The sequence below is a fragment of the Enoplosus armatus genome, chromosome 3, assembly GCF_043641665.1.
Source record: "Enoplosus armatus isolate fEnoArm2 chromosome 3, fEnoArm2.hap1, whole genome shotgun sequence".
NCBI lineage: Eukaryota > Metazoa > Chordata > Actinopteri > Centrarchiformes > Enoplosidae > Enoplosus > Enoplosus armatus.
The window spans coordinates 25,848,925-25,875,740 of NC_092182.1; the positions used below are offsets into that span (position 1 = coordinate 25,848,925).

General features: G+C 42.5%; 1 protein-coding gene across 1 annotated transcript; it reads left to right on the forward strand.

Moving 5' to 3' along the window:
- Nucleotides 1-26,696, forward strand: rspo4 (R-spondin 4). The gene is made up of 5 exons (XM_070903312.1): nt 1-85; nt 7,137-7,325; nt 8,023-8,160; nt 10,589-10,795; nt 26,515-26,696. The coding sequence occupies exons 1-5, from the start codon at nt 1-3 to the stop codon at nt 26,694-26,696; spliced, it is 801 nt and encodes a 266-aa protein (XP_070759413.1).
- Nucleotides 26,697-26,816: the final 120 nt, after the last annotated feature.

A 26,816-nucleotide genomic window follows, 5' to 3' on the forward strand; every position in this document is an offset into this window, starting at 1 on the left:
ATGCATTTGCGACTCTTTGCCATTGTGATGTCCTTGCTATGTGAGGTGATCAGGATGGGGTCTGGCGTTGTGCAGAAACAAAGCGGTGAGTAAACCTGCGAAAACCACCTCAAAGAGGATTTTGGAGTCGTACCTTTAAAATGAGAATTTCCTGCAGTCGTTTGTGTCTTCGCGGTAACTGAGCTGATATTCCACATGAGGTGCATGAGAGCGAAACAGGAACCGACTGGATTCTGTTTATTGTTCTAAATGGAAACAAGCAGACATCGCCATTATAAAATAGATATACCAGAACTCCACGATGTGATATATTCAACTGAAACTTTAACATCGAGGGGACACTATAACATTTTAAAATGTTTATACTAGAATTGCAAAATTTACAAAATGTATTACATGGTTGTTTTAGACAGCATGTGTTGGTAAAAAGCTGAAGTTGATGTCCTTTAATGTTGATTCAACTACATTTTCATTTAATATTTGATTAACTAAATAAATAAATAAATAAGGGTTTTCTCAGTGCAGGGCGTCTCTTCGATATATGCCATATTGTTCGGTTTTAAAAATGAAAATAACAGAAATAACTACCAATGCTCATTTATCTGATCTAATCCAGAGTAAATGTAGAGCAGGAGGTTAGGTGCCTTGTTCAATGGCCCTTTAACGAGACATTCACAACATCCAGCGGCTGCTGTAGACAAGCAACAAGTAAATATTTGTAATGTCACAACAGCTTTTCCTTCCATTGCTCCAAATCCAGAAATCACACTCTTTCACATCACTCTACGGGACAAGTTAAATCTGGATCGCCTCTTATTTTTATATTTTGTCTGACAGTTATTAGTGACTGAAGTGTCATGTCACTCCTTGTAAAGCTGCGCACCAGCAGACACTCCACAGTGTCTGGCATTTCCTCAGGAATTTAAGACTAATACCGGAGAATCCGGTCTCAATTACACCGTCATTTTGGCTTCCGACATTTCCACACGGCCCACGTCAGCCGACCAGAGGTGAGGCGTTAGGTAATGATTAGAGGGGCTGCGTGGAGCCATCAGGTACCACTGACTCTCATTCAAGATAACAGCTTGTGACAGCGAGATTATACTGCAGGTCAAAGAAAGTCAGACTGACAATTACCAAAGAAGACACACATCAACATTTCAACATGTTTATCATAATGCCATGTTTTTCAGAAACTGGAACTATAATTAATATTATAACGTGAAATCTTTAATCATCGTATTAAAACTATTGATTTGAAATCTTGAACTGGATAAATATGGACATTAAATATACACATTTTACACAATTACTGTTGAGTCTTGGATGAAGCCATTTGATACTAATAGATCAGAACAGCTTGAAGTAAGATACCATTTTTAGGTCTAATAGGTTAAATGCTGGTTGTGGGCACGACAGGTTGACGCTGTCTGAATCCATCACTCCGCACCGCAGAGATTTATGGTGCCCCCCCCCCCACCCCACCCTTTTTTTGACAGTCAACTGAAAAGGTTTGTTCAGAGCGGGAAAAGTGAAGCATAGAAGTCAGGAGGTTGAACCCATTATTCTGTCTATTAGTGCTCTTTGTGTTTCTGTAAGTTTACTGCAGGTAATTGCGAGCAGCTGAGAATTCAGAGGGAGCGAGAAAACACGGATCACAGTTTGAGATAAAACGCTTCCCTGAGTCCAGAGACGGATTCAGACGCTGTCAGTCTGCTGCTGTTTTGCACATATTCCTCTAACAAGGTCAACTTAACTGCCCTGTACCAACAGTTAGAGGGGGGGTTCGTTTAATGGTTATTGTTGTTGTGTGACGAAATTTACGTTTTTAGACATAAACATTTATTTTGATGGATTTAAAATTCTCAAGGCCAGAGGAAAGAAGCTGCTCTGGGGTCTGGTGGTGCAGCACCATATACCTCTGCATCAGGGTGAACAGGCTGTGGCTGGGGCAGATATCGTCTCTTAGTGCCCTTCAGGCTCTACGCAGCCACCTCACCTCACCGATGTCACTGATGCTCGGGTACCAATCATGTTCTGCTGCAGAGCCCTCCTGTCCCGGGCCGCGCATTAATACACATAACTCAGATTACACCATCGACTCTACAGTCACGTTATGCCAAATAACACAGATATATGTCTGTCCCTGAATTACAGTTGTGGAATCAGCTTATTTACAGGTTGTTTCTCTAAGCTTTCTCCAGAAGGACGAGCTAGTTTTCAGTTTCAGTTTTACAACATATAGGAGTGCGTAGGATGTGATTAGAAAAGAGCAGTCGGCGGCGGGGCAAATGTAAAGAGACTTATTTAAAGGGAGTAAGAGTAATCAGGTACAGGTGTTGGTGCTGGTGGAGGCATAGTTTTTCACTGTGCTCATGTTTGTTGCTCGATGCGGAACATTTTGCAGAAACAACCTTTGGTGAGCTTAGAAAGAATTTTATCTTCCTGTTTGAACGCACATCAGACGTTAATCTTTTTTTAACCACAAACAACTAAAGGACATGTCGTCTAACTGGGGAGTCAAGTCAATGTGTAGGAGTGTGTGTGTGTGTGTGTGTGTGTGTGTGTGTGTTTGTGCAACAGCTCAGACGGATTCATGTCGAAACTTCAGCCACAGTTTCCTTTTATTTTCCACCAGGCACTGCCCTCTTTGCTGCTCTCTCTGTAAATCTCCCGAGTGATTCAATTCTTGATCATCGTAAACTTGAACGTAGCACAGCTGCAACATTACACGGACGTGTCGCTTGATTTGAACATCCTACATTCGAGACACTAACAATGAATCACCTCTGACTTGTTTTACCGTTTGCAAGTTTCAGCATCTTCACATCCTCGTGCTGCCCGTGCTTCTCACACCGGTCGTCTGCATTTCACTCAAGAAGTCAAAAACAGCAAAAGCATCACCTCGTGTGTTGAGCTTATCGGTGAATCTTGTTTACAGTCAATAGGCGGACAAATCTGCTACATCCTTTAGTCGCGCAGGCTTCATCAGAGCACATAAGACGGCCGTGAGCTCTCTCTTTGAAGGGCACTTCCTGGAAGCACCAGAGGTGGGAAGTCCCGCTCAGTTACTCACTTAAATGATTCAAGTGATAATTTTACATTATGTTCGGTATAAAACCTTTAAAAGTGACTTCCTCCAAGTTACTGTCTTATTTGTTGCAAGAAATAAATGTGCAAGATTCATTATTATTATTATTAGATATTAGATATGTCAATAATAACACACCATTGATGTTTCGGACACATATATTTCAATTGTTTATTTATACTATGGAACTCACTCATGATTGGCGTCTACGTTATTACCAACGTGAGACGTTCCTGGATCGTATTTAACAAACACGTTATAGGATCATCGTATTATTCTGTCTTCTGTTAATTCCAAACAAAAAAAGAAGGAAAGAAAATTAGACAGGTTACAGCGACATATATTGACAGGAAATAAGGGGAGCGAGAGGAGGGAGGGGGACGCAGGACGTTCAACAAAGGTCCTCGGCTGTTGCATGTTATACGATTCACGTGGCGTTCCCACTCATAACCACTTAGCTGCATCTCAGTGGAAGCGCAAAACCATCTTTTAAAGTCTGTGTTCTGAATATATGAAGATGCAACAGAAATCACGTGGTGAAAAATGTGCACGTCTTTAACCCAACTGGCATCAGTCGTCTGGACATCCACACCAGCGACGTTAGGGACGGAACATCTTGTGTTGTTTTAACACGTCACCCCACCTGGCACGTTTTTCTTGTTAATGTACACATTATAGTGCATTGTGGGTATTTTGGCTCCATCTACAGAAGCGGCGGTTGCTGTTTGTTACCAGGAAATCACACCCTAAAACAGAATTCTTGCGATCATCCTCCACTGCCTCACCAGTGGAGGATGATCCCCACCTGAACTCACCTTTACCTTTGTGATCTTTTTATTTGCAACATGGAGTTTACCCAACTTCACAGGCTGATATCTAATATAAAAGCATGATGTAGTATCGTCCTGATCCACTGTACATAAGTAATAAATGGATTATCATTTTACACACACTATAAAATGAACATTTAAATAAACATCTTTAAAATCACATGATCATCGTTAAGAAGTCTTAGATTAGGTTCATCACTGGCTTGTACACAAGGTTAGCATTTTGAATGTCTGTATGCTGCTTCACTCAAGGTTTCCTGTCATGAGAGTAAAACTTAAATATGACTTGATGCAGAACATTTTCTTACTTTGTCCTGGGAAAAAACAAATCTCATGTCCATCAAACCATTAGAAGAACGGTATCATAAGACTTTATCGCCTCTATTCAATCTTTGTTAAACCATCTTCCTTACCATTCTTACCTTCGCCGTGTTATGTGATTTCAGTTTTAGGGTGGAAAGCCCCTTTAAGCACTAGCATGTTTCCCTGAAACCCCAATGGAGCTTGTTACACCTGGTGCTTGTTAAAAACCCAGTGCAATCCCATGCAAGGTCAAAGGTCACCGTTTTACGCTACCTAAACCTGCCGCGCCTCTAAAAGTCCCTTAAGCCTGCAGATCGATAGCATATGTGTAGAGGACTGTTTTCCAGACAATGGGTCGAGACCTCAAAGCGAGGTCCCAAAGCTGAGAGTGAAACAGTTTACATTTCTACACCGAATATGTCATAACCGGCCGACAATGCCTGTCCAAGTGAAAAGGCTTGAACCAGAACAAGCACAGGTTCAGCTGAACTGCATGCATTAATTAACAACTGGTTGTTATGTTTGATCGTAGTGTTGCCTTCAAAAAAATAAACAAAACACACCTGGTAAAATAAATTTTATAGATTCATAAAATAATCCGAGCTGTAGAAATCTGACTTTATGGTGAACTTTATGACCCTAAACCTCAGCTAAACCTCAGATACAGTGACGTCAGGTGAGTTCTACAGGGAGCAGCAGCCGGGCTCAGACTGAACCACAGGTACAGTTTACAACAGTGGGGTTTGAGCGATCGTGTGACTTTGACCCAGACAAACTCAGGACTTTCCGTTTGTCACGCTTTGTCAAACATGAGAGCAAACATGTACAGCAAACAATACACACAAGTCTTCATTCCACCTAATTGTGTCCAGAGTCTTTGTTTTCATGCTGTAGTATTTATACTGCTTGCAACCATATGAATGTTTGTACTTCTACATTTACCTCGTTGTAACGCGGGAGGTACATGTAGGGAAGCAGTATTTATGTTCACTCAGCTGTTGCAGGACAGTCTCTGTAACACCTGACTGCATTTTGCCTTCACTGGATGGCGACAGCTGCAGAGAGAGAGACAGGCGGGAGAGAGGGAGGGGTACGTGCTACGTGCTCGACCAGGTGAGCCACCTGGGCGCCCATAATTACTACTACATATACCACATATTTGTAGATGGGGAGAGTGGTGGTACATTTTCAAGTTTGGAACTCGTTGCTTTATTTATACTCTTCATATATGCATTTGAGAAATATGTACATTTTATTTTTTTTTGCATATATTTATAATTTTCTATCCCTTATTCACTAGTATCTCAGCACATCCTTTGGGGCACGCTACATATCATTTCACTCCACGTATCACTTGCGTATGTGACGTTTAAATCCCTTGAATGCTCTTCTTTCAGTGCAGTTCACTTCTTGAACTGAATAGTTTCCCCTCTTTTGATTCATTGTCCCTCTGACTGTGAACCGTCTGGCTGTTTATGTGCGTCTCGCTTCCTTCAGTTGATGCGTGTGCTAATGAGCGTGGGTGCTGGGATGGATCGTTATGCAGAGGAATATCATTAACAAGCGTAATGATTGATTGAATGAGTCTGTAAATAAGCAAGCGAATACACACACACACGCACACACACTTATCTACAGACACACTCAGCATGGACGCCGGCAGTCGGCCTCTGGTATTTCGTGAGGATCAGACTCTGCGATTATTCAGACTCACGCACACTCACCGCCTGCCCTTCACCTCCTCAGCAGATTCAGCCCATCTTTCCATCCCTCTTTACTTCATTTCATCCGTCTTTCCATCCCACCTTGCCCGTCTTTCCACATCCCTCCTTATCCCCGTCAGATTGGAAGCATTCCTACTTTGTCTGTTGAGTCTTGTGTGTATCAGGGAGCAGACAACACTGCTCACTGTTATAATATAATAAGACTTACTTTGGCTTAGACATAAGCCTAACTGTCATGCTACCAAGATATGTGAAATCTATCGCCAGTGAGCTGCACAAATCAGGACTGAACTCGCTCTGTGTGCCAGAAGAAAAACAGTGCACTTTCCTCAGCATGTTTGATGGGTTTTTATATCACAAATGTATGAAGAAACACGAGTACATGCTGACACGCAGGGTGCAGGACCAAGAGACCAACACCATACTGTGCGTACTGCTCTCTATACACCGTGTATTATGAGACAGTCACACTGAAAAATACACGTCCTTTTAATCAGATCTGCGACCGGAAATCGACATTTAAAAACAAACAATGGTTCTGTGATAAATTCAGACTCAATTTGTGAGCGAAAATCTGCAGATGAAGCCTCCGATAACGTAATTTATTATCATTTCAGTGCTTTTTCTTTTACAGTCCTCAGTTAAACAGATGTGTGCACATGCAGGACAACGGTGCTGTAAATAAACAGCAGATTTAACAACAGGAAATGTAAAATAAAAGTGCCACTTACTTGACAATGAAAAAAAGACATTTTAAATTTACATGCAAGGTCTTTATACTGGCAGAATATAAAAGGGACTGTATTCCAAAATGTTAATGATGAATAAATAAATAAATGGTTCATCATTTAGGGTCTCTAGAGTATCAAACGTCTGAAGGAGGCAGAAGCACCACAAGTTGTTGTTTCCATCAAGCATTTTTTTAAATATATTACGTTGAAGACTTTGAAAACAGTCAAAGCTAATAAACTTTCAAAATCAAGAGAAGCATAAAATAAAATGAACTATATAAAAAAGAAATAATTCCACATTACACCTTTTTTTAAGTAACGTGACAGCTGCTCTCACACTGCAAGATCAACTTGTAAAATAATGCAATAATGTGTTTCATCAATTAAAAACGGACACATTTTATTTATTAAACTGGACTCTCTTCTGTCCCAATCGTCCCTCTGCCGTCTCCTGCAGCTCACAGAGAGACACCGGAGGACTGTCGGGGCTGCCTGGAGTGTTCCCGCGACAACGGCTGCGTGCGTTGCCCAGAGCGACTCTTCCTGTTCCTGCAGAGGGAGGGGATGTCTCACCATGGAACTTGTCTCCACGCCTGCCCCGCCGGACACTACGGACAGAGAGGGAAGGACATCAACCGCTGCATGAGTACGTTTTCACTAAAAGGGCTGTGTCGCTTGCGAGAGATCTCTTTGCTGATATTGAGTCTCACTCTCATCAGCACACATGACTCATTTTGTCTTGAGGCATAAACTGGGGTAGGAAATTATTTTTTGTCAGATGAAAAGAATTTACAAGTTCACTAACAACAGACAGTACCCACATACACACTTTACACATTTGCTCCTTTATTGAGATGCACCTTGCTTAATTCATCCCAGAAACATACTGCACCAATAAAAGGGGGGGAAAAAAGAGCTCACAAGAAGTTTCTCTATCGCAGACTGGAGCTGCAAACTAACCCGTCACTCCTGGCAACCATTTATAGATAAAATATGTCCTGATCCGATCATCAGCTAAAGCAGCTTCTTTAAAACTTCCAACCAAGAAAAATCACAATGTTTTTGAACAATCTTGTCTTTCTGCCGCTCATATCCAATCATACTGCCTCTCTCCCTGAAACTAACATCCTATTAGTTTGAACTCATCCTGTTTAAACAGGAAATACATCACATTCAGGGAGTAAAGGTGCCATTTCATTGGGCCTGTCTGCACAATCTGGACGACTGCAACTTGTCCCGTCTCTCTGTCCTGCCCACCTGTGAAAACCAGGGTGACCGCAGAGACTGTAGCTTCCTCCTGAACAGTTTACTCACCGGATGTGTGCTGGTCTCCCTCCCGTCAGAGTGTCGCTCGGTGGACTGTGAGCAGTGTTTCAGCCGGGACTTCTGCACCAAGTGTAAGCCTGGCTTCCAGCTGTACAAAGGCAAGTGTCTGAGCCGCTGCCCAGAGGGAACCGTGGCCCACCAGACTGACTGCCTGGGTGAGTGAAGACACTGTACAACTACGAAGTAATATGTGACCTTTCATTGAGCTTCATCAGACAGCAACAGCAATTCAAAACAAACTTCTTCTACATAAATGTGCACCGCTGCTTGTTACCAGCCGTGTCCCTTTAATTTTCTTAATTTTGAAAAACCTTAAGCGTGTTATCTCGGCATAAAGAAGTCCGTATAAAACATATTAATGTCATGAAGATGTGTGATAAGTAAGATTCTGTCAAAGAAAAGCTTGACATGTTAAGATCATTGAATAATTAATTATCGTCTTGTTTAACTCTGTGGCTGCTGTCGTTTGAAGGATGAGGATGGTGATGTTCTATGTTTTTCTTATTGTCAACCAACATTAATGATCCCAGTAACAAGTGTGTGTATTCAAAGCCTCACATGTCTTCTTCCTCTGTGCAGCTCCACTGTTGTCCAAAAACTATTGTTGCACCGGGTGACATGTTTATGTTGACTCAGTCCCACACACACCGTCCTGCTGCCCCAAATACGCACTACAGCACCAAACGTGGATTAATCCGCCTCTGAAAATAGTCCCCAACAAATGCCATTTGAGTAACGTTTCCTAAAAAAAACCACAGTGACCAGCTGTCACGAATTACTGAACCTTTTCAAAAAAAAGTTTCTATATATTTGTGAGAAAGATTGGTTGCGGCTGAGAGCCACATACAGGGTGACGGAGCCAGAAAGTACTGGAAGAAATGGACTAACGCACTGTTGATTGACAAGAAGGAGAATAATGAACAACACCAGCCCACAAACAGCATATCCTCATTTTAGACACCTGGATGAGCCCTTGAAAATGCTAGTAAATGCAACAAAAACTGGAACACTGCGGCATTTAAACGCCTTATCCAGGTTTCTGATCACTGTCTGCCATGTGTGCAGATGCACCCTAAACTTATGTAGTGGTTATGATGTAATGGCCGGACTACATGCTGGAAGAAGAAGTGAAAGTCTGACACACAGTGAAAGGAAAACCACAGTAGGTTCATCTTCACTTGATCAGGTGACTCAGTCGGTACAAACACCGTCACACTGGCTGCATGTGGAGGACTAATATATGTCTGCACACGTACTTTTAGAAGCCTGGGTAATGGGAGAGTCATGTATACGGGGAGATCAACAACCAGACCTCTCTGTGTTCATGTCCGTATAACCTTCAGTGATTTGTATCGTATTTTAATTGCTGTTTCAAGTTACTGTCTGTCGTGAGGTGGGCGAACTAAAAGAGCGTTGACCCCGGCCGGCCGTAAAACGCAGGTCCAGTCTGCAGCGGATACGTCGGTGAAGCTGATCTGAGGTTTAATCAACAGCAGACGTGTTCCTGCGGACGGCCTTTTATCTGCGGCCACTTTTCTGCAGTATTTCATGTGCGGATGTTTGACTGTTTCATTGGTTGGGGGGGGGGGGGGGAGGGGGGGGTCTTTCTTGTGAAGAATTGTGACTTTTGATAAATTGCACCTGGAAACAGGAAAGCAAATCTTGAAATAATGTTTAAACACTTTCACATGGATCAAATCGTTGCTCATTATCAAAGTCAACAAACTGTTTATCACATTAAATGCTGCTGACAGCTTAATGACACATCCAAGCTACAAATTCTTTTCCTCTGAGACCCGGTTCCTACCTCATCCACTACGTTCCTTTCTCTTCATCTATTTCTCCGCTAAATCTTTTCTGATATGGAGCCAAACTTTTCAATGCAGCACATGATTCACGTCAGAAGTTTCAGAATTTATCTTCGTATCTCGTTGTCGACCCTCTAAATGAGAAATATTGTTGAACTCGATCATCGTTCTGCACTGTTCGTTACTTCAGACCCCCCCCACCCCCACTCTGCTGTCCACCTGCACCATCTGCAGCTACTGTTGTTCGAGACCACATCTGGTTTTCATGGCGATGGCTTCATGTCTGACTGTTGGTACACACCTCAAGCAACTTCCAGAAAAGAGTCTCTGGAAATTATTGAATTTATACCCAAAATCTGACAATAATGATGATGATTACCAGGAAATGTTGTCCCATCTTGGCCGAGGTTGCCGGTTTCTTTCCGTTGTGGACCGCTCGGAAAAACGACTGATTTTGTAGGTGACATCACTCGTCAGCAAACAGAAACTACGAGTGTGATGTCCTGCGTGTTAATGCTTCAGCTGGCATTCATATATCTTGAGAGGGGTCTGAAGGAAACATAAGTCTTTATATATTGTTACCACCATCAATATAATGTATTGATTTATCTTAATTCATCTCAGTCCTTGCAGTTCTCTAATCTACGTATGGAGGAGCAAAGTCTCCATCTGAGAAATGCATGTAAAAGCTTTTATTTAGGTTTTCTTTTCATCTTCAAGAGCTCCTTAAGGTTCTCTGGATTTGAATCTTCATCTGACCCCCTTCTCTCTTCAGAGGACTGTCTCCTGGCTTCACTGGGAGAGTGGAGCGACTGGAGCGTCTGTCTCCGTGATGGCGCCGCCTGCGGCTTCAGGTGGGGCAAGCAGACCAGGACCCGGGGGGACGGGCAGTCCGGGAGAACGTCCGAAGAGAAAGCAGCGTCACTTTGCCCGTCCCACAGCGAGACACAGAGGTGCAGGATGAAGAAAAAGTGCCCCACAGGTGAGAAGGGAAGGGAGGGGGGAGACTACAGCTGCAACAGTAGGGGCTGGAAGATTTAACGGTCATTGTATATACATTTTACATCAGCCTCAAACAGAGTGCCTGCTTCCAATAAGCACAGTCTGATGCAACTGATCATTTAGTTGACTTATTCTTTATTACCTTTGACTGCCAGCATCTGTGGATTCTCTGCATTATTTGGTCTGATGTTACGTGTTGTGTTGACACACTTGGGAGAGATTGGACCCTATTAGGGTTAGAGTTTCCCTCTGACGGGGGCAGCGGGAAGCTTGTTGTGTTGCTTTAAAATGACGTACGGAAGCGTCACGGGACCTCCTCCCTACGTGAAAGGTCACCTGACTTCCTCCTTTGCTCCCGTCACTACAGCCGCTGGAGGACTCCGTCACTCGAACGTAAACGTGTCGTCGTGCGTTCTGGTCCGTGCTGCTGCTGGCAGAGTTCACCTGTTTTTGATGTGATTTTGTGTTTTGAATCACTACAACGCTGTTTTGGAGCTTTTGTTTATGGCAAATGAAATATGACACAAACATGGCACAAACCAGAGTTTCTGATGACGGCACGCGGTGGAACAAGTGAAAAGACCGTAGGGGAGGAAACCCCTTCCAAAATGTTTATCTGTTCTATTAAAATGAAAAAGCGAGACATCCCTCATGGGCTTTCCAAAGAGATGTTTGTGACAGAATATTGTGGAAAAAGTGATAACAATTTAGAAAAGCGGCGTTACTGAGAACAGTCGTGAGTTAGAGGTCACACTATTTCTCATTCCTTTAAAATCAAACCAAGCACTGGTTGATATTGCTGTTTCATTACATTACTGGAGTTGAATCCTCAAAGATGCATCTACAGACTCAAAGTCACAGATGGAAACAGAAGAGAAGGGAGGTATGGAGATGAGGAAAACGATAACAGACTCCTGCACGTTCACCTCGCTCGGCTCCCCGTGGCTAAAAAAGGGCTTATATTTCTTTGTGTTGGCTGCTTCGCTGCGAGATAACATCTTAAAACATCGCACGTCCTCGGCTTCATCGGAGGTTTTGCGCTTTTCCGTTGCTTCCATGCAAGGACATCCAGCCTCTCGCGGCTTGGTGTAACTCACAGAGATAGGAGTAATCATATCCAGGGCGTAATGCTCATCATGTGTTCTGTGTTTTTGAGGGTCCAGAGGAACCTGAAAATAGACTCCGACTGCAAAAAAATATTTTGAAAGCTCTGTGTCGTGGAAATGCTGTCAATACTGATTAAAACTGTACTGAAGAGCCAAAAACACAGATTGTTCAGTCCCTTATTCTTCGGCCCTCATCAGCAATAGAACTCTTATATTGGAGACAGTGTCTGCATTAAATTAATGATGAACTTCATACAGATATTTATTCCAAAACATTAAAAACCAAACCTGGCAGCAGTTCCTGTTTTCCTTCCAAAACCAAGTTGTTGTTGTTGTTGTTGTGACCTTTGCTGTTGTTCCATATTTCCTTCCACTTCCACAAACAGCGCAAGAAGCTGTGAAACATTTAAATAGTGCGGAGGAATGTTCAGAGCTGTGTAGTTAACTTTTTCCAAATTGGTGAGAAAGCCAACAGTAAATTTCTTTTTTTTTTTTTTTTTTAAGGCTCCAAATATTGTCTTGTTTTAGTGTGTGTGTGTGTGTGTGTGTGTGTGTGTGTGTGTGTGTGTGTGTGTGTGTGTGTGTACAAGCGTGCGTGCCTGTGTGTTTTCCACTTCTTCCACAATGGAAGGCATGTCATTTGAAGTAATTATCATTATCATTGTCAGATCGTATGTCCGGTGGCATTAGCAGAGGAAGAAATCGGATCCAGCAGAGTCTGGCGCAGGGATCAGGCCCGTGGATCTAATAGCACACATCTGGGATAAAAGGGTGCTGTGGCATCTCCCTGACATTCCTCTGTTGTTCCAGATTAGACGGCTCTAGTCTTTTAATTCCCACTCTCTTGTTGTCTTATTGTCTTATTGTTTTCAGATGAGGAGGAAGGACATGGTCTCATCTCCCGTCCTCCTCTGCTTTTCTCTCCGTCTCTTCAGCGGCGGCAGCAAACTGTCATGGACTAACAGACGGGGTTGTTGCTTGTTTTCCTGGCAATTTAGCATCTGACAGAGACGGTTAAGATGTTGTGCTGTCAGGGAATATATATTTCCATTTGTCATCCAAGTTATCTTATCAACGGTAACGTTTAAAGAGTGGTGGCCCAGCTGTTAGACGGAGAATCCTTTTCAAAGGTTCAAGCCCCAGTCAGGGGTTCAAAGGTGAAGATCTCAGTGGAAATGTGTATTTTGGTTTTGGTTGGCAGTTCAACTCCTGGACCAGCAAGATAAATCTGGGCGGGTCAAGTGAAAGAGCATTTATCTCTTTGGCGTTGCCACTGATGAGGTGCCCTTAAGCAAACTAGAGTACGGTGGAAAAATATAAGTTCAACAAGACTAAAGAGTCTACAGCCACGCTAGAGTCTCCGTTTGTTTTCCCCAATATTGTCTTGACATTGTGCCGTCTGGCTAATTATTTACAAATGGTTAACCATAATGATGCTGTGAAGAATAGAAATTGTGCCCCCACAGATGGTTTAGCATTCAAGGCTTCTCACACTGAGGACAACCTTCAACCATCAGCCAACGAGGCCTGAGAGTCTGCAGGTTTTTATTTCTACTCGTCGCACTTTATTTCACCGATTAACCAGAGAAGAAGCTCGTCCTTAGAATCACTGCGCAGCAATATTCACACTTCACATGAGATAATCCTCCCCATTACTGATTTCTCACAAACTCTCGTACATGTCCTGAGGCTAGGACACAATATTAAATGTCGGAGCTTTTACTTTTGATGTGCTATCATATCATCAACGTAACTTTTCAATGCAGAACTTTAATGAAGAGTTCATCTGATTTCACGGGTCAAACATCAGGAAATAATCCAAACGTCTGGATACTTGGGGTGGCTCAATCAGCTCTCATCAGTGAGTTAATAACGACGGAGTTTGACCGTAAAACCATCAATAATCCACGCAGACCATCCGTCACGAACATGTCTCTGAGTGGGCTTACTGCCGCCTCCCCCCGACCTATTAAACATAGGTGTTAAAGTGTTAGAATACATCTACTTAGTCCACGTCCTTGATGTTTCCTGAATCGTTCCCCGTATCGTTTTCTTTGATTTGTTGCAGTCCTACTGTTTTAACAAAGAAATAAAACACTGTAAAAATTACGAGCTGTCAGCTCAAGGACTTTATTTTACATCGTTTCAACTCACTCAATCATAAATGCATCAGCTGGACGTCACATGACTTGACGTTGGTTAGCATGACAATTTGGTTCATTTCACTGCTCACACGCAGGATCACTGATGACATGTCGAGTATGTCTGATACAACGACGAGGCCATGAGTACAGGTTATATACATATATTCCTGTGCCTGACTCTCTGTAGTTAGGTATTCAGCTCATAAACAAAGCAACCGAAGCGCATGAGTGCACCACAAATCATTTGGCTGTAAATGTAGCCAGCATAACTGGAAAGAAATAACAAAAATTAAACATACTCTGTCCACATGTTGATAACTCTGCCTTTCTTAGATTTGGTCTGCATGTGTATTTGTAAAATGACTTTTGCGGCTACAGACACATGTTTGGTGTTAGTGTGAAAGCTTATTAGTAGTATTTATGGTGGTGATAATCTCCATAGTCGGACTGATTTACTCGTCTCCCTTTTAAAGAAAGAGCTCTTATTTAGGACATAATGCATTTCCCCTTCTATAAAATTGAAAGAAGCTGCGTAGCCAGTGTTTTATGATGCAGTGCAACTCAAATGTAAACTGGAGGGAAACAGTGGTATCCATGGTCAAAGTCCAGCAGCATGCATCTGTCTTGCATCTACATTACAACAGGCTAAACAACTGTGGCTGAGCTCCCTGTCAAACGTCCATCCTTCATTATTATTCCACTATTGTTTTTTAAATTCTGCAAAGTAGAAATGAATGGATATAAGTCATAATACAAAACTGAAGTCCCTTGTGGCTTGTTGCCTGGTCATTACTTTTGCCCTCTGAATGCTGAAAAAGAAAGCTTAATTCGAACAAGTGATTTCTCTTAGGCAAGAAAATACTGCAGCTGTACTTCAGTGTTTAATGTACTAAATGCAATAAAAATCAAGCACAGGCTTGTTGCAGTCCCACAGCACACTCGTGGTCCTGCACGCCAGAGCTAGCTCGCCAAAAGCAAGTTCATAACACAACATGAGGCTGAAAAAACACTAAGTCACTAAGTCTTTGAGGCTGTACCCAGTATTATATTTTATTAGTTAGCTAACAGGAAATGACCCAAGGTGTGAACTGACCTATAATTATAAAATATAAATTCAAATATAGACTTCCACAGTACCCTCTACAACAGTGGTTCCCAGCCTGGGGATCAGGACCCTCACAGGGGGGCAGAGAAATAAATCTGAGGGGTCCCGAGATGATCGACAGGAAAGCATAAAAAAACATTTTTATATTTTTTCTGATTTTCTGGGAAATTCTATGTGTTCAGGTCTCTAAAACCTACACAAATAAAATTTAACTGACACATGCAACTGGTGCTGAGGGGGTCGCAAGTTGACAAAAGTCCCCCTTCTGAAGATTGACAGCTTCCATTACAGCTGGCATTTACCAACAGCTTCTTGGGTTGCAGCCATGACAGGACCAGATGACCTTCTGACCACAAAGCAGCGTTTTTGATTGACGACCACCACAAAACTACACTCTCAAAAATAAGTTTAAACAATGATACGATTCATAAACATAGTATTCACTACAGTTGGACTCTTTCATTGCATGGGGGGGGGTCCTATCTGTAATCATGGCCTTCTATGTTATGTTATCATTTGTTTACAGGAGTGTCTCCCACAGCTGGAAATACAAGAGAACCATTTTTTCCAGTCTGTGATGCTAACAAGCGACACTTTCTGGAGCAGCTCCATTTCTGATGAATAGAGACCACGTGTGACTTCATCGGGGGGGGGGCGGGGGCACAGTGGTATTATCCAGATCGTTTTTTTATGGGGATATGAGCTCATTTTTGTGGTCTGGCACTTCTAGCACAACAACAAAATTCAGCTAATTTAGGTGTAAAGACTCGAACCAAAGCACGGCCTGGGGCGTCGTGGTGGCCCAGCACGGTACGCATCTTGAACTGCTACGGGATGTAATGTTGACTTCAAATCTGACTGGGGGCTCCAGTCTATTGTATGTCATTACCTCATGTTTTCTGTCACTCTCTACTGTCAAGAAGACATCAGTCATTGTTTACGGGCCAATTAGCGATCTTGGAACCCGTCCGATGTCATCTGACGACGTCTTGAATGCAGATAAAGCTAAGGTAAGGGGTCAGTCGTCAGACAGTAACCGATGGGTTCTGAGATTACATTTCAGCCAAAGCTTTCCGCCTCGTTTGCTCTCCACACAGACTGTTTAACTGAATGCAACCAAAGCCCACTCATACGTGATTGGTCAATGCTACCTGGACTACAAAAGGAAACAGAAACCAGAATGCTTCCAAGACCAACATCTTGTCCCTTGCCTACAGATTCTGCATTCACATGCTGTTTATAGAGATTACTGACCTCAGAACCAGCTGTACCTTCAGTTGCTGAAAGGAAAAATGTCTTTATCAGCCATAGTTTTCAGGTGGGATCCATGAGGAGAATACACCAAGCTCATAGTGATCACCTTGCTCAATTTGAGATGTAGTTAATAAGATGACAACATCAGAGCTGCCTGTGGAGATAATTCGATAAGCACACGTATCTCAGAGTCGGTGCTGACTAATAAATTTGTTGAAATGGAGGATGCAACATGTTTTAGCGTCAAAAATGCTCAAGAAATGTTGCTGTGTGGATTGCACTGTGTGATGTGTGATGTGTGATGTGTTGTGTGGATCATAGCAGACAGAGACAAATGTATTTATATGGCGGAACAGACAAGAATTTTCCAGCTTGGCTGTGCGACTGATTCCAACACCACCAACTTGGAGTTATACGCTGAAGCATGAATCAGTCTGCCCAGCTGACCCCGTACTAGGGTTCACCTGTCAGAGATTTCATAGACAGAAAGGGTCGGTGGTGATGGGCCAGTTTTTTCGGATAAAGTGGGTACTTCTGGCAGCGAGGGAACTGTCATGATCCAAATTATCCCTCACTGAATTCAAACCTGTGGAGCTAAATATTCAACAGCCGGTCCACAAAACATCTGCGCGCTGCAGTGAGTTAATTCAACTCCGTGTGTGTTCTCAGGCAGAGCTTCTTTAAAGTATTACGCTGATGTCCCGGAGCTCTCTAATGCTTCTTACCTCTTACTTAACTTTTCAGTACAAGTCTGGCCCGTTATTTGAGAGAGCTACTTTACGTTGCAGCCACAAGAAACTGGAGCGGAGAAAAGATACGATTTTGCAAGCAGGATTACATGAAAGAGACAAAACGATGGGTAGACGTATGAACTTGGTTCATTCCCTAAATTGTGCAGATACTATCGTGAGTTTGTGAGACTGTGTTTTGTAGGTTACAAACACATTAAAACTTGTTAGAAACCAGACTTCATACAAGTGTTTTAGAGGAATACCTGTTATCCAAATGCACTTGCGACTACAGTGTGCCGGCTTTGGGAGCTCAATGCGTCCGTCACATTCGTTGAGGGCAGAGGGAAAGAAAAATCATTGTTTTAATATACGGGACTGAATTACTTTGCAAAGAACGACCTTATATCCACCAACCAGTCAGACTAATCCCGCCTGACAGAAAGGGAGTTCTTTTAGATCACACCGTTTCAGAAAGTGCTGCTTTAGTATGCCGTCTGTACAGTGCAGAACTCAGTGGCCCTCTCGGCCAGCTACACATGGTTCTGGGTAGAGCTTACAGTGTAACACAACACAGACAGCGAGCTAAAGTATATTTCCCAAGTATCATGTGTATTAAATTAACGCATAGCGATCCCGGTGCAGACGTAGCCTCGGGGCAACTAAAACTCTGGAGAACAGGTATTCATTAGTGAGCAAGGAGCTCGCTGCACACTGTCTTACTCTTGTTTTTTTTTATCACTCTCACTCCTTGAATGTCCTCACTGTAATTTTAGAGGCAGGCCTAAGTAAAAGCTAGTAATGAGACTTTTTTTTTTCCTCTTCCTTTCAGCGACTCCCCTCAGAGTTGTGGGCAGAGATGAGAAAAGTATGTTTCTAGGTGGATTCCAGGCTTTTTTCATGAGGTTTTGTGTTAGTGTGACTGATTCAATTTGGCTGGATTCAGTCCATTTCAATGTACTTCTATTAAGTTTTTTGTTTTTTTTATCAGACCATCAGGAATTTAGAGATTCAGTATGCTCCACAGGTGGTCCTTATATACACTGTATTGAAGTACTGGACGTATCAAAGAGGCTCCATCGTTCTGCTGTTGTTTTACAACCAGCAGCCGACTTTATTCTGCACGACGCCTCCCTCAGCTGTTATCTCGGTGTGTCTGAGAGTTGACGCTACGCTGTGATCCTCGAGGCGACCTCATTCAGACTTATTTGACTTGCTCATAAAATGAGGACAGGTGTACTACTTACTGTAATTACAGAGTGCTGCTCCTACTGCACCTGCTGAGGTACTTTTACTCACCTTTGGTATAAAGTCTGAGACAGCGTCTGAGTCTGGTTAGGGTTAAACATTTGTGTGCTGTGAATTACTGCTTTGCTGGATGTAGACATTCCTGTTGGTATGTGACCATATGTGTGGTGTATATATATATATATATACAGTCTATATTTGGTGCAGCTGCGGCTCAAGAGGTAGAGTTGGTGTTCCTTTAATTGAAGGGTTGGTGGTTCGATTTCTGGCGTTCTTGAGCAAGATACTAAAACACAAATGGCTCCCAATGGTCAGGCCAGCACCTTGCACGGCAGCTCCACCACCAGTGGAGTGCGACTGTGTGTTCATCGGGTGAATGAGAGGCAAATTGAAAAGGGCTGATTACTGTAAGTGCAGTCACCATTTATATCTCGTCCAAGATGATCAGTTTCTATACTGGAAACATTTTCAAAAAATAGGTCAAAACAAGAACAAAGGTCACACGAGAGGGGAAACTTTGGCCTGGGTATGTTTTGGCTCACTGTATGGCTGATAATATTTACCTGCATCTGATTTGATCAAATCTATGGTTTATCATCATGTTCGACAAATGTCTACTGTCCAGATGAATGATCCTGAGAAACCTTTTCAATTTTGATATATTTACAATACGTAAGCAAAACCTAATTATCTAAATGCTGATCAAAGCAATGAGCTGTGTTCTGTCCGTTACATGAAGCCAAACTCTTCAAATATGTAAAAAAAAGAAAGAAAACCATACGACCTCACTACAGGCCTTCCCCATACTAAACCAATAGGAGAGGATTAATGGGATGTTAGGTCCAGAGGAATGTTTCCACTTTGTTCTGGGTGAGAAAAATGAAGCGTTGAGTGTTGATAAGAAATCAGGCATTCAGCTTGAAACACATAGAAATGTTGGCATCATGCAGCCAGAAAATACCGAGCCTAAAAATCCCAAACGGACAACAGAAAAACTGCAAGAACAAAATGTAGTACAAATATAACATTTCAGATCGATATACATTTTTTGCCATGATGATGGCCTGACCCTCGGGAAGTCAGTCTCAACAATACTTTGGTTTTTGACCAAATACCTGCAAAACTAATGACATTCCCATCAGCCTCAGACGTACTTTGTTTTGTTTAACAATGTTAGCATGCTAACATGCTAAACTAAGACGGTGAACCTTATACCTGCTATACATTAGCATGTTAGCATTGTCGTTGTGAGCATGTTTAGGGGCAAAGGAACTTCATTTCTCGTTTTTCCACCGAGTGCAAACTTGTTTCCAGTCTGGAGTCAAACCTGAAACAGTCAAATTTAGAAGTTGTTTGTGTCTTTGTGTCTTTCAGCTGCTGCTGCTTTGCTGTATCGTGTATTTGCTTGTGTACATGTGAGGGTGCGTGTTTGTGTGTGACCCCACAGTTGGTTCCAGTGTTCCCAGGAGGAGTGTGTGTTGGCTCCGTGCCGCTTATAACTTCATGCGGATTTAAAATCTGTTATGCCGATGTACAGTGCTCTTTCCTTCCACCGCAACATGTGGTTCTGAGTGTAACTCTGTGTTGTGCAAGGAGTCAGCACAGGCTCTGGAGGATAACACCAGCATTTTTGAAAAATCCTCTTGCTTTTCGTCTTTGTCTTGTAAATGTTAGCCCTCTGAGATGTGGCCACGTCTCAGTCAGATATTATCTTGATTTAAAAAGGTCAGTCATTCATAGCACAAGAAAAACTGTTTTCTCACTTACCCCTGAGGGTATCTAGCCATACACAATACAATGGAGATAAACAGAATTGTGTTTGTGGTGCTCAAAGCTCTGAAAAATGACCACGAAAAGTCCACAAGCCTTCAAACCTAAATGACAGCATAGATTGTTTGAACAGCGATGTGTCTTTTCAGAAACAATGTCCTGGTTAGTCTGGATAATCGACAGATACCAGTATGGACACTTCATCTCACTTCCCAACACAAAATTCCATTTACCTCCATTATATTAGTTTGGTGAAGTTAGATACCTCGAAGCCATGGCACATAAAACGATTTTTAGTGAACAAACCCTTTACACAGCTGAGATTTAGGTTCACTTTCTACCAGAGCTTTCGAGAGTGTCCCATGGTCTTCTTCTCTAACTTGCACAGTTATCAACCTTTTCAAAGATTTACATCAGTGGTTTTGGAAAATGTGTGTGTTCATATTCTGGTTTCTTGCTCGCACTGACGGTTGGAAACGTGTTGATAGACTTATTAGTTATTAATCAAAGTCACTGGGAGCCATTTTGTGCTGATTAATCTCTGTAACAGGCTGCAGATTCAAACTTTGACGGCCCGAATATGTTGGGAAAAGTAGCGCAAAACAATTGACTTAATGCAGGATAGTATGATTTATACAAACTCTCTCACGTCTCTAGCAGAGACCTATTACTTCCTTTACAGTCACTCTGTTCTCATGATTTCTTCACTGACACATAAAATGTTCAATTTCTCTCCTTTTTTTTTTTTTTACAAAAACAACCAAACCAGCCCACATACCTGAATTTACTGCTCAGTTTTAAAGTAGAGACATTCAACGGATGTGTTTGTACAGTTTGGGCTAAAGGTTTGCCGCTGGTGTATTTCAAGTCAACAGTATTCTGGCAACACATGTGAGAGTTTGGTGTCTGCTTTCATAATTTAACAGAAACGTTAACTTTTGAGACAATCCTCCCAAAAAACTGAGTGTGTCCATTAGAGAGTTTGTGATGTGGTCGTACATTTAGTGTCATGGCTTTAGAGAATAAATGGAATTCAATAGAATAACCACAAGGACAACATTTGTATTCCTGTGTGTGTACATGCATGATGTGTGTGTGTGTGTGTGTGTGTGTGTGTGTGTGTGTGTGTGTGTGTGTGTGTGTGTGTGTGTGTGTGTGTGTGTGTGTAGTCTGCCTGTGGTTAAGTTGTTATGTGATGAGCAGGGCAGTTTTCCAACGCAGTGCTTGATTCAGTTAAGATGGCTGAAGGACGGTTCAATCTCATGATATACCAGCTACAACCCATCTGGTTCACTGTGTGTGTGTGTGTGTGTGTGTGTGTGTGTGTGTGTGTGTGTGTGTGTGTGTGTGTGTGTGTGTGTGTGTGTGTGTGTGTGTGTGTGAGAGAGAGAGAAATACACTTACAGTGCTGTACCAGAAAGAGGAGTTGTGTTGTTGCATATAAAGGTCTTGTTTCTGTTGGCACACTTGTGGTTAGCAACAGGTTTGCTTGGACTCACGTGTGGTCGACGTGTTGTTGTTTGGGTGAGAACTGAAGCCTCCACTAATCAGGTGTTCATGATGCTCACCTGGGAGGCGGGGACTGACTATATTTGTATTGTACTGCAGTTTCGAGCAACTTTAACCTAAAAAGATAGATTTTCCATTTGCCTTCAGAGGGATTTGCTGCATTTATCTAATATGTCATAAAGTATAAAGTGTTATTCTGTAAAAGTAGTTAGAAAATCTGTAAATTGTCAACTTTTATATTAATGTGAAACGGTTTTCGATTCTCTCCGAACTAGAGGAACATGTAATGTAGGAGGAGCATTTAATACGCTAACAGCAAGACAACCGAAAGCAAAAAAGGTAGAATGTGTTTTTGAGTCAGTCCTGGAGGAAAACCTCCCGTCAAGGAGGAGGCAGCACAAGAGGCTTTACAGTCCAGCAGATTCCTCTTACAGCCACACTGTTGAATAACCAAGCAACCTCCGCAACACCTGATGTGACATGTGAGCGAGACTCAAAAGGGTTAAAAGATCTGAGCTGGGCCGGCACAGGGGTGACGTGGTCTTCCCTTTTGGGTACCGGTAGGAGGCCTTGCAGCAGCAGTTGGGACCAGTTGGACCAGCTGCAGACGGTAAAGACTGTCTGAAACCCGCAGGAGCTACAGAACAGTCGTCAAGGTGGCAGGAAATTAGCCGGATGAGCTGTTTTCTGTGGGGGAAGGATTTGATTTAGACATTAGTGACTGACATATCCAGCTTCTTTGGCAACAATGAGTTTACAATGGCACTGACACCTATCTGCCACTCATCTCTTGTTGCTAGCAAGCGAGAGCGTTGTATTAATTAACAACCTCCCACCTTCTCTTTAACAATTTATGTGACTTTATGATCTTGAAGTAATCTTGAAAACTACAAAAAACAAATCCTCCAATTACTTTTAAAAATGTTCCCTTGTCTTGTGCCTCTGGTCCTGGTCCAGTCCTGAGGTTATGAATGCGTAGACGAACAGAGACCAACACATACCACGTGAACAGATACACCCACATATAGTTAGTTAGGTCAACAAGTACGACCTGCGTATGTCTATGGATGTATTAAGAGGCGCATACGTAGGTCATGCTATAACTCTACGAGTACATTCGTGTAAATGCAAATGTACGGACAGAGAGAGAGAGAGTAAAGAGGCATTTCAGGACAGCCTGTCTGAATTCCCAATCATCAGCGCAGCGTCCAAAATCAAAGTCATTGTGACAGCATCACTAATGAGGGACAGATTATAGGAATGAAGGGATGGCGGAGGAGAAAAGAGAGTTCATCGAGACAGAGTTGGAAAAGGACAGGAAGAGCTGATTGATTTAAGGAAGAAGATGAGGAGAGGAGACAGGAGGGGATTCAAAAAGCCAATCTCTGATGTCGGGCTCTCATTACTAATGAAGGGCAGATGACAGCGGGGCATTATGGCATGGCACCGCGGCCTTCCTATAACTGAGGGGGAGACAGGGGAAGGTCTGGTGTAAACACACAGAACTGAACCCTCTTCTCATCACTTTGGCCTCTGACACGAGAGATAAACAACAAAATATCATTCAAAGCAACGTGTGAGAAGCAATCTGCGAGCGACCTCCTGCGTGGAAATTAAGTTGTCACCGCTCCACCAGCGGCTACGATGTCGTACGAGAGGCTGGCCTGAAATCAAAACGTTGTCAGTTTGAGGCTTTTCTGTAGGTTTGCGGGTGGAAACTAGGGAGACTCCAGCGTTGCCCTGCAAAATGCAAGCGACGTGCCTTTGAGCAGGGGAGTTCTGCCACCACCGCTCCACCGCTCCACCGCCCGAAGGTCAGACTGAGGGATGTGAGCTCACAGCAAAAAGCACCATCTGTGTTTTCTTTATCTCTAATAATTTGTGCACAGTGTCCGTCCACATGTTTTTGATAGAGCGAGAGGAAAGGGGGCCAAAACGGAGAGAGAACCAATCGTCATTCTTTCTGAATCATTTGCGTCCCCCCCCCCCCCCATCCAACACAACTTTTAAATTTCATTTAGACTTTTTACAACCCAGCAGGAAACTTCTCATGATGAGATACATGTAGGAAAAGGCCAAGCTGGAAATATACTGGAACATTTCAGCTGTCTGTTGCGTGACTTTGATATGGCAGCATCGTGGAGACCTTTCCATGACACTTTGATGACTCTGACGAACACTGTTTGTCGGAAAAGTTCATTTGGAAGGCAACGACAAACCACCTGGACTGTGTTGTGTACGCTGGAGGACTTGGTCCACGCTGTCTCGGCCTGTTTCACACGTTTAGATGTCCGATAAGAGATTGATATCAAAAAAGTGTTCAGACAGACAACAGCACAGCCCCCCCTCCTTCATCTGAATGAGGCCAGTCTGTTCCTTCCTTATAATATCATGAACCCCTGTGAAGTGTTTAGGCACTGATGAGCCTTCCACCTCACGGATCCATTACTCAAACTGGTCGTTGCATCAGCGGGACCCACTTAGTTTGTGGTCTCGGCGCCCACTAAAGACAGCAGTTTGTCATTGTGACCATCAGCAGGCAGCTGTTATCAATAAATATGATTATATATATATTGAAAATATAACTTTTGTGATATTTTGCTCGATGTATGCATCTTCTATAATTTGTATTACGTTTATTTGAAGTGAACTTCGGCTGGTGCGGAGGACTGGAGTGAGATGGGCGTCGTTGCGATATTGATCAGAAAAACCGAATACATGCAGCGTTCAGCGGCGTGTGAACCAGAAAGGTCAATTCTGGAAAGTGGAAGTTTTAGGTTGGCTTCTTTTCTTCTTTCTTTCCTGCATTTGTTTTTACTCTCTGATGTCAAACCGACCTCTAAATCAACCGCAGTGCTGTAAATTACAGAAAATCATTTCACTTTTAAACCGGAGCCAAAAATACTAAAGCTCTCTTCTCCATCGCTGAACATCAAAACCACATTTTCTATCTGGGATAAACCCTGCTTTAATAGCCCGAGACAGCTATATGAGATATATGGATTAGTCTGAACCTGATATGTCATGATGTATTTTGAAATATCAAAACATTTATTCACGGAGTTCAAACGAATTCAAACGTTTTTCTACAGTCCTCAAGCTTTTAAAATGACATACAATCTGATGTATCTGTGTTCACAACAGGCAACACAGCAGACTTTAAACGTTTTTTTTTCCGTTTCTGGAGACTTGAGGCCAAGATTCCCCTCTGAAAGCAGCGATACATCACCCAGAATATTTCACTGACACATGTCAGATCTGGACCGACGGCGGAGTCCAACGCATCACTTCACATAATACTTCACAGTAATTATCCTGGATGAAAATCTGAGGCTCCCGAACACCTGAACAACATTTACAGCGCGTGAAAGAAGCATTCAGCCACCGTTAGCTTTTATGCAGTGTTGCACATTTTTCACAATCTTTTGATGAAATGTGGACAGTTGATGGAGGAGGCAGTTTTTTTTGTTTTTTATGTGAAACGTAGGAAAACATGTAATCTCGTGATCTGAAGTAAGGTGCAGACCAGCTGTTTGAATTCCCAGGTCCTTGAAGCGCACACATTTCTGTCAGACCAATTCAAGACAATTTTATGGGGTTTAAGGGAGCAAAGCCGACTCTGATCTGGTATAGCACAGTGTGAGATACCCGGGCAACTTAATGCATCTCTTTTCATTCTGGTTTTGAGGGTTTTTACTACAGAGATTCAGTTTTTAAACTCTCATCTTAAAACAATTCTAAAACAATAAGACAGACTTGCACTGGAGCTGAGAAGTCTGTTTATATATATTCCCCAAAAGAATTAAAGTTTTATTTGTTTTTCTGCTGTTTTCTGACACGTTGGTCATCTCCAGATTGATTGATTGATTGATTGATTGATTGATTTGATTGAGTTCCGTTTACGTCCCTTTATTCTAACGGCCACAGAGGAAGTTCAACAATGTTTAGCAGCTGTTGCTTTGTACCATTTGTAATTTGAACATTCGCTCTGTGACTCCATGCGTTAGTTCCTCTGTGTAGTGATATGAATCATGGGTAATGTAGTTTGGAAACACCCACCCAGAGGCTTAAAGCTTATCATTATGTTGTTGTAATTTTGACTTTTCAACTTGTAAACTGAGTTCACGTCAACATCCAAGCAAATACTTTTCAAAACTGCTCCATCCTCTTTTTAAAAAAAAACAAAAAAATAATCTGCAGTATTATCATAGTTTACTTTTCCTGACACGAAAAGTGAGAAGAAATCAAAATCAGTTTGACTTTAAAACATCGTGAGCCTTTTACATCTAAAGTCAATGAAGAAAGTAAGCAGTGATTTACTGATTTGCAGGTTAAAAGTTTGTTTTTATGTCGCGGCCACAAATAGTACAGTTTGACTATATTTTAATGTAGACGTAGTTGACTGAAGTAAAGAGGTTGTAGAACACGAGATGTCTTTTGAGCTGAAAAATCACCAAACCAGTGCTTAGTGTTGTAACACTTGTAACAAAGGGGACACATTTATATTTGCATTGTATGTAATATTGTCCGCAGTGCTTTGAAATGATTCATGAAACAGAGGAAACGAAACAAATCCAAACAGATAGTGAGTCAAGGAGTCTCAGTCAGTCAGGCTCGTTCATATGGGAACGATACGAGGAGAGGGCGACAGCAGCATCACTGTGCTCCTACTGCATGTGTGCTTGAGGTGAGGTTGTTTATCAATGATAATACAAAGTATGCAGTTACGCAACTGTAACCAAATACAGATGTGCGATGAGTAAAAACTTAACTAAAAACTGTGGACCGAAACAATATATTTGAAGTATTTACTGTTTTGCTTTTTTATCCGTCAGAAAGAAGAAAGAATAAAAAAGGAGGACTTGGAAGGAAGAGGGAGAGAAAACGACTGCGGCTGCACGCCAACGACAATGTTGGAAACTCGCCCAACGGAACAACAGACGCCGGCGGAGAGCAGGAGGATCCCCGAGGACGAGGCGGACGCAGCCTGAGACGCACGGCGCTGCGCCACACCTGACACGTGTCGGAGCATCCGTCAGCTGACTTCACCCGGAGCTTTGAAATCTGACACCAAAATCATCGCTCGTTATGTTTCCAATCAGCCTGTACGATCTGAAAGTATTAAAACGCACTGCCA

What these genes read in the sequence shown, in the direction of transcription:
- rspo4 (XM_070903312.1), top strand. Translation starts at nt 1, where the DNA reads ATGCATTTGCGACTCTTTGCCATTGTGATGTCCTTGCTATGTGAGGTG. An exon ending in GGACATCAACCGCTGCATGA is followed by an intron (nt 7,326 to 8,022) that starts GTACGTTTTCAC and finishes CCCTCCCGTCAG; the next exon opens with AGTGTCGCTCGGTGGACTGT. An exon ending in GAAGAAAAAGTGCCCCACAG is followed by an intron (nt 10,796 to 26,514) that starts GTGAGAAGGGAA and finishes TTTATCCGTCAG; the next exon opens with AAAGAAGAAAGAATAAAAAA.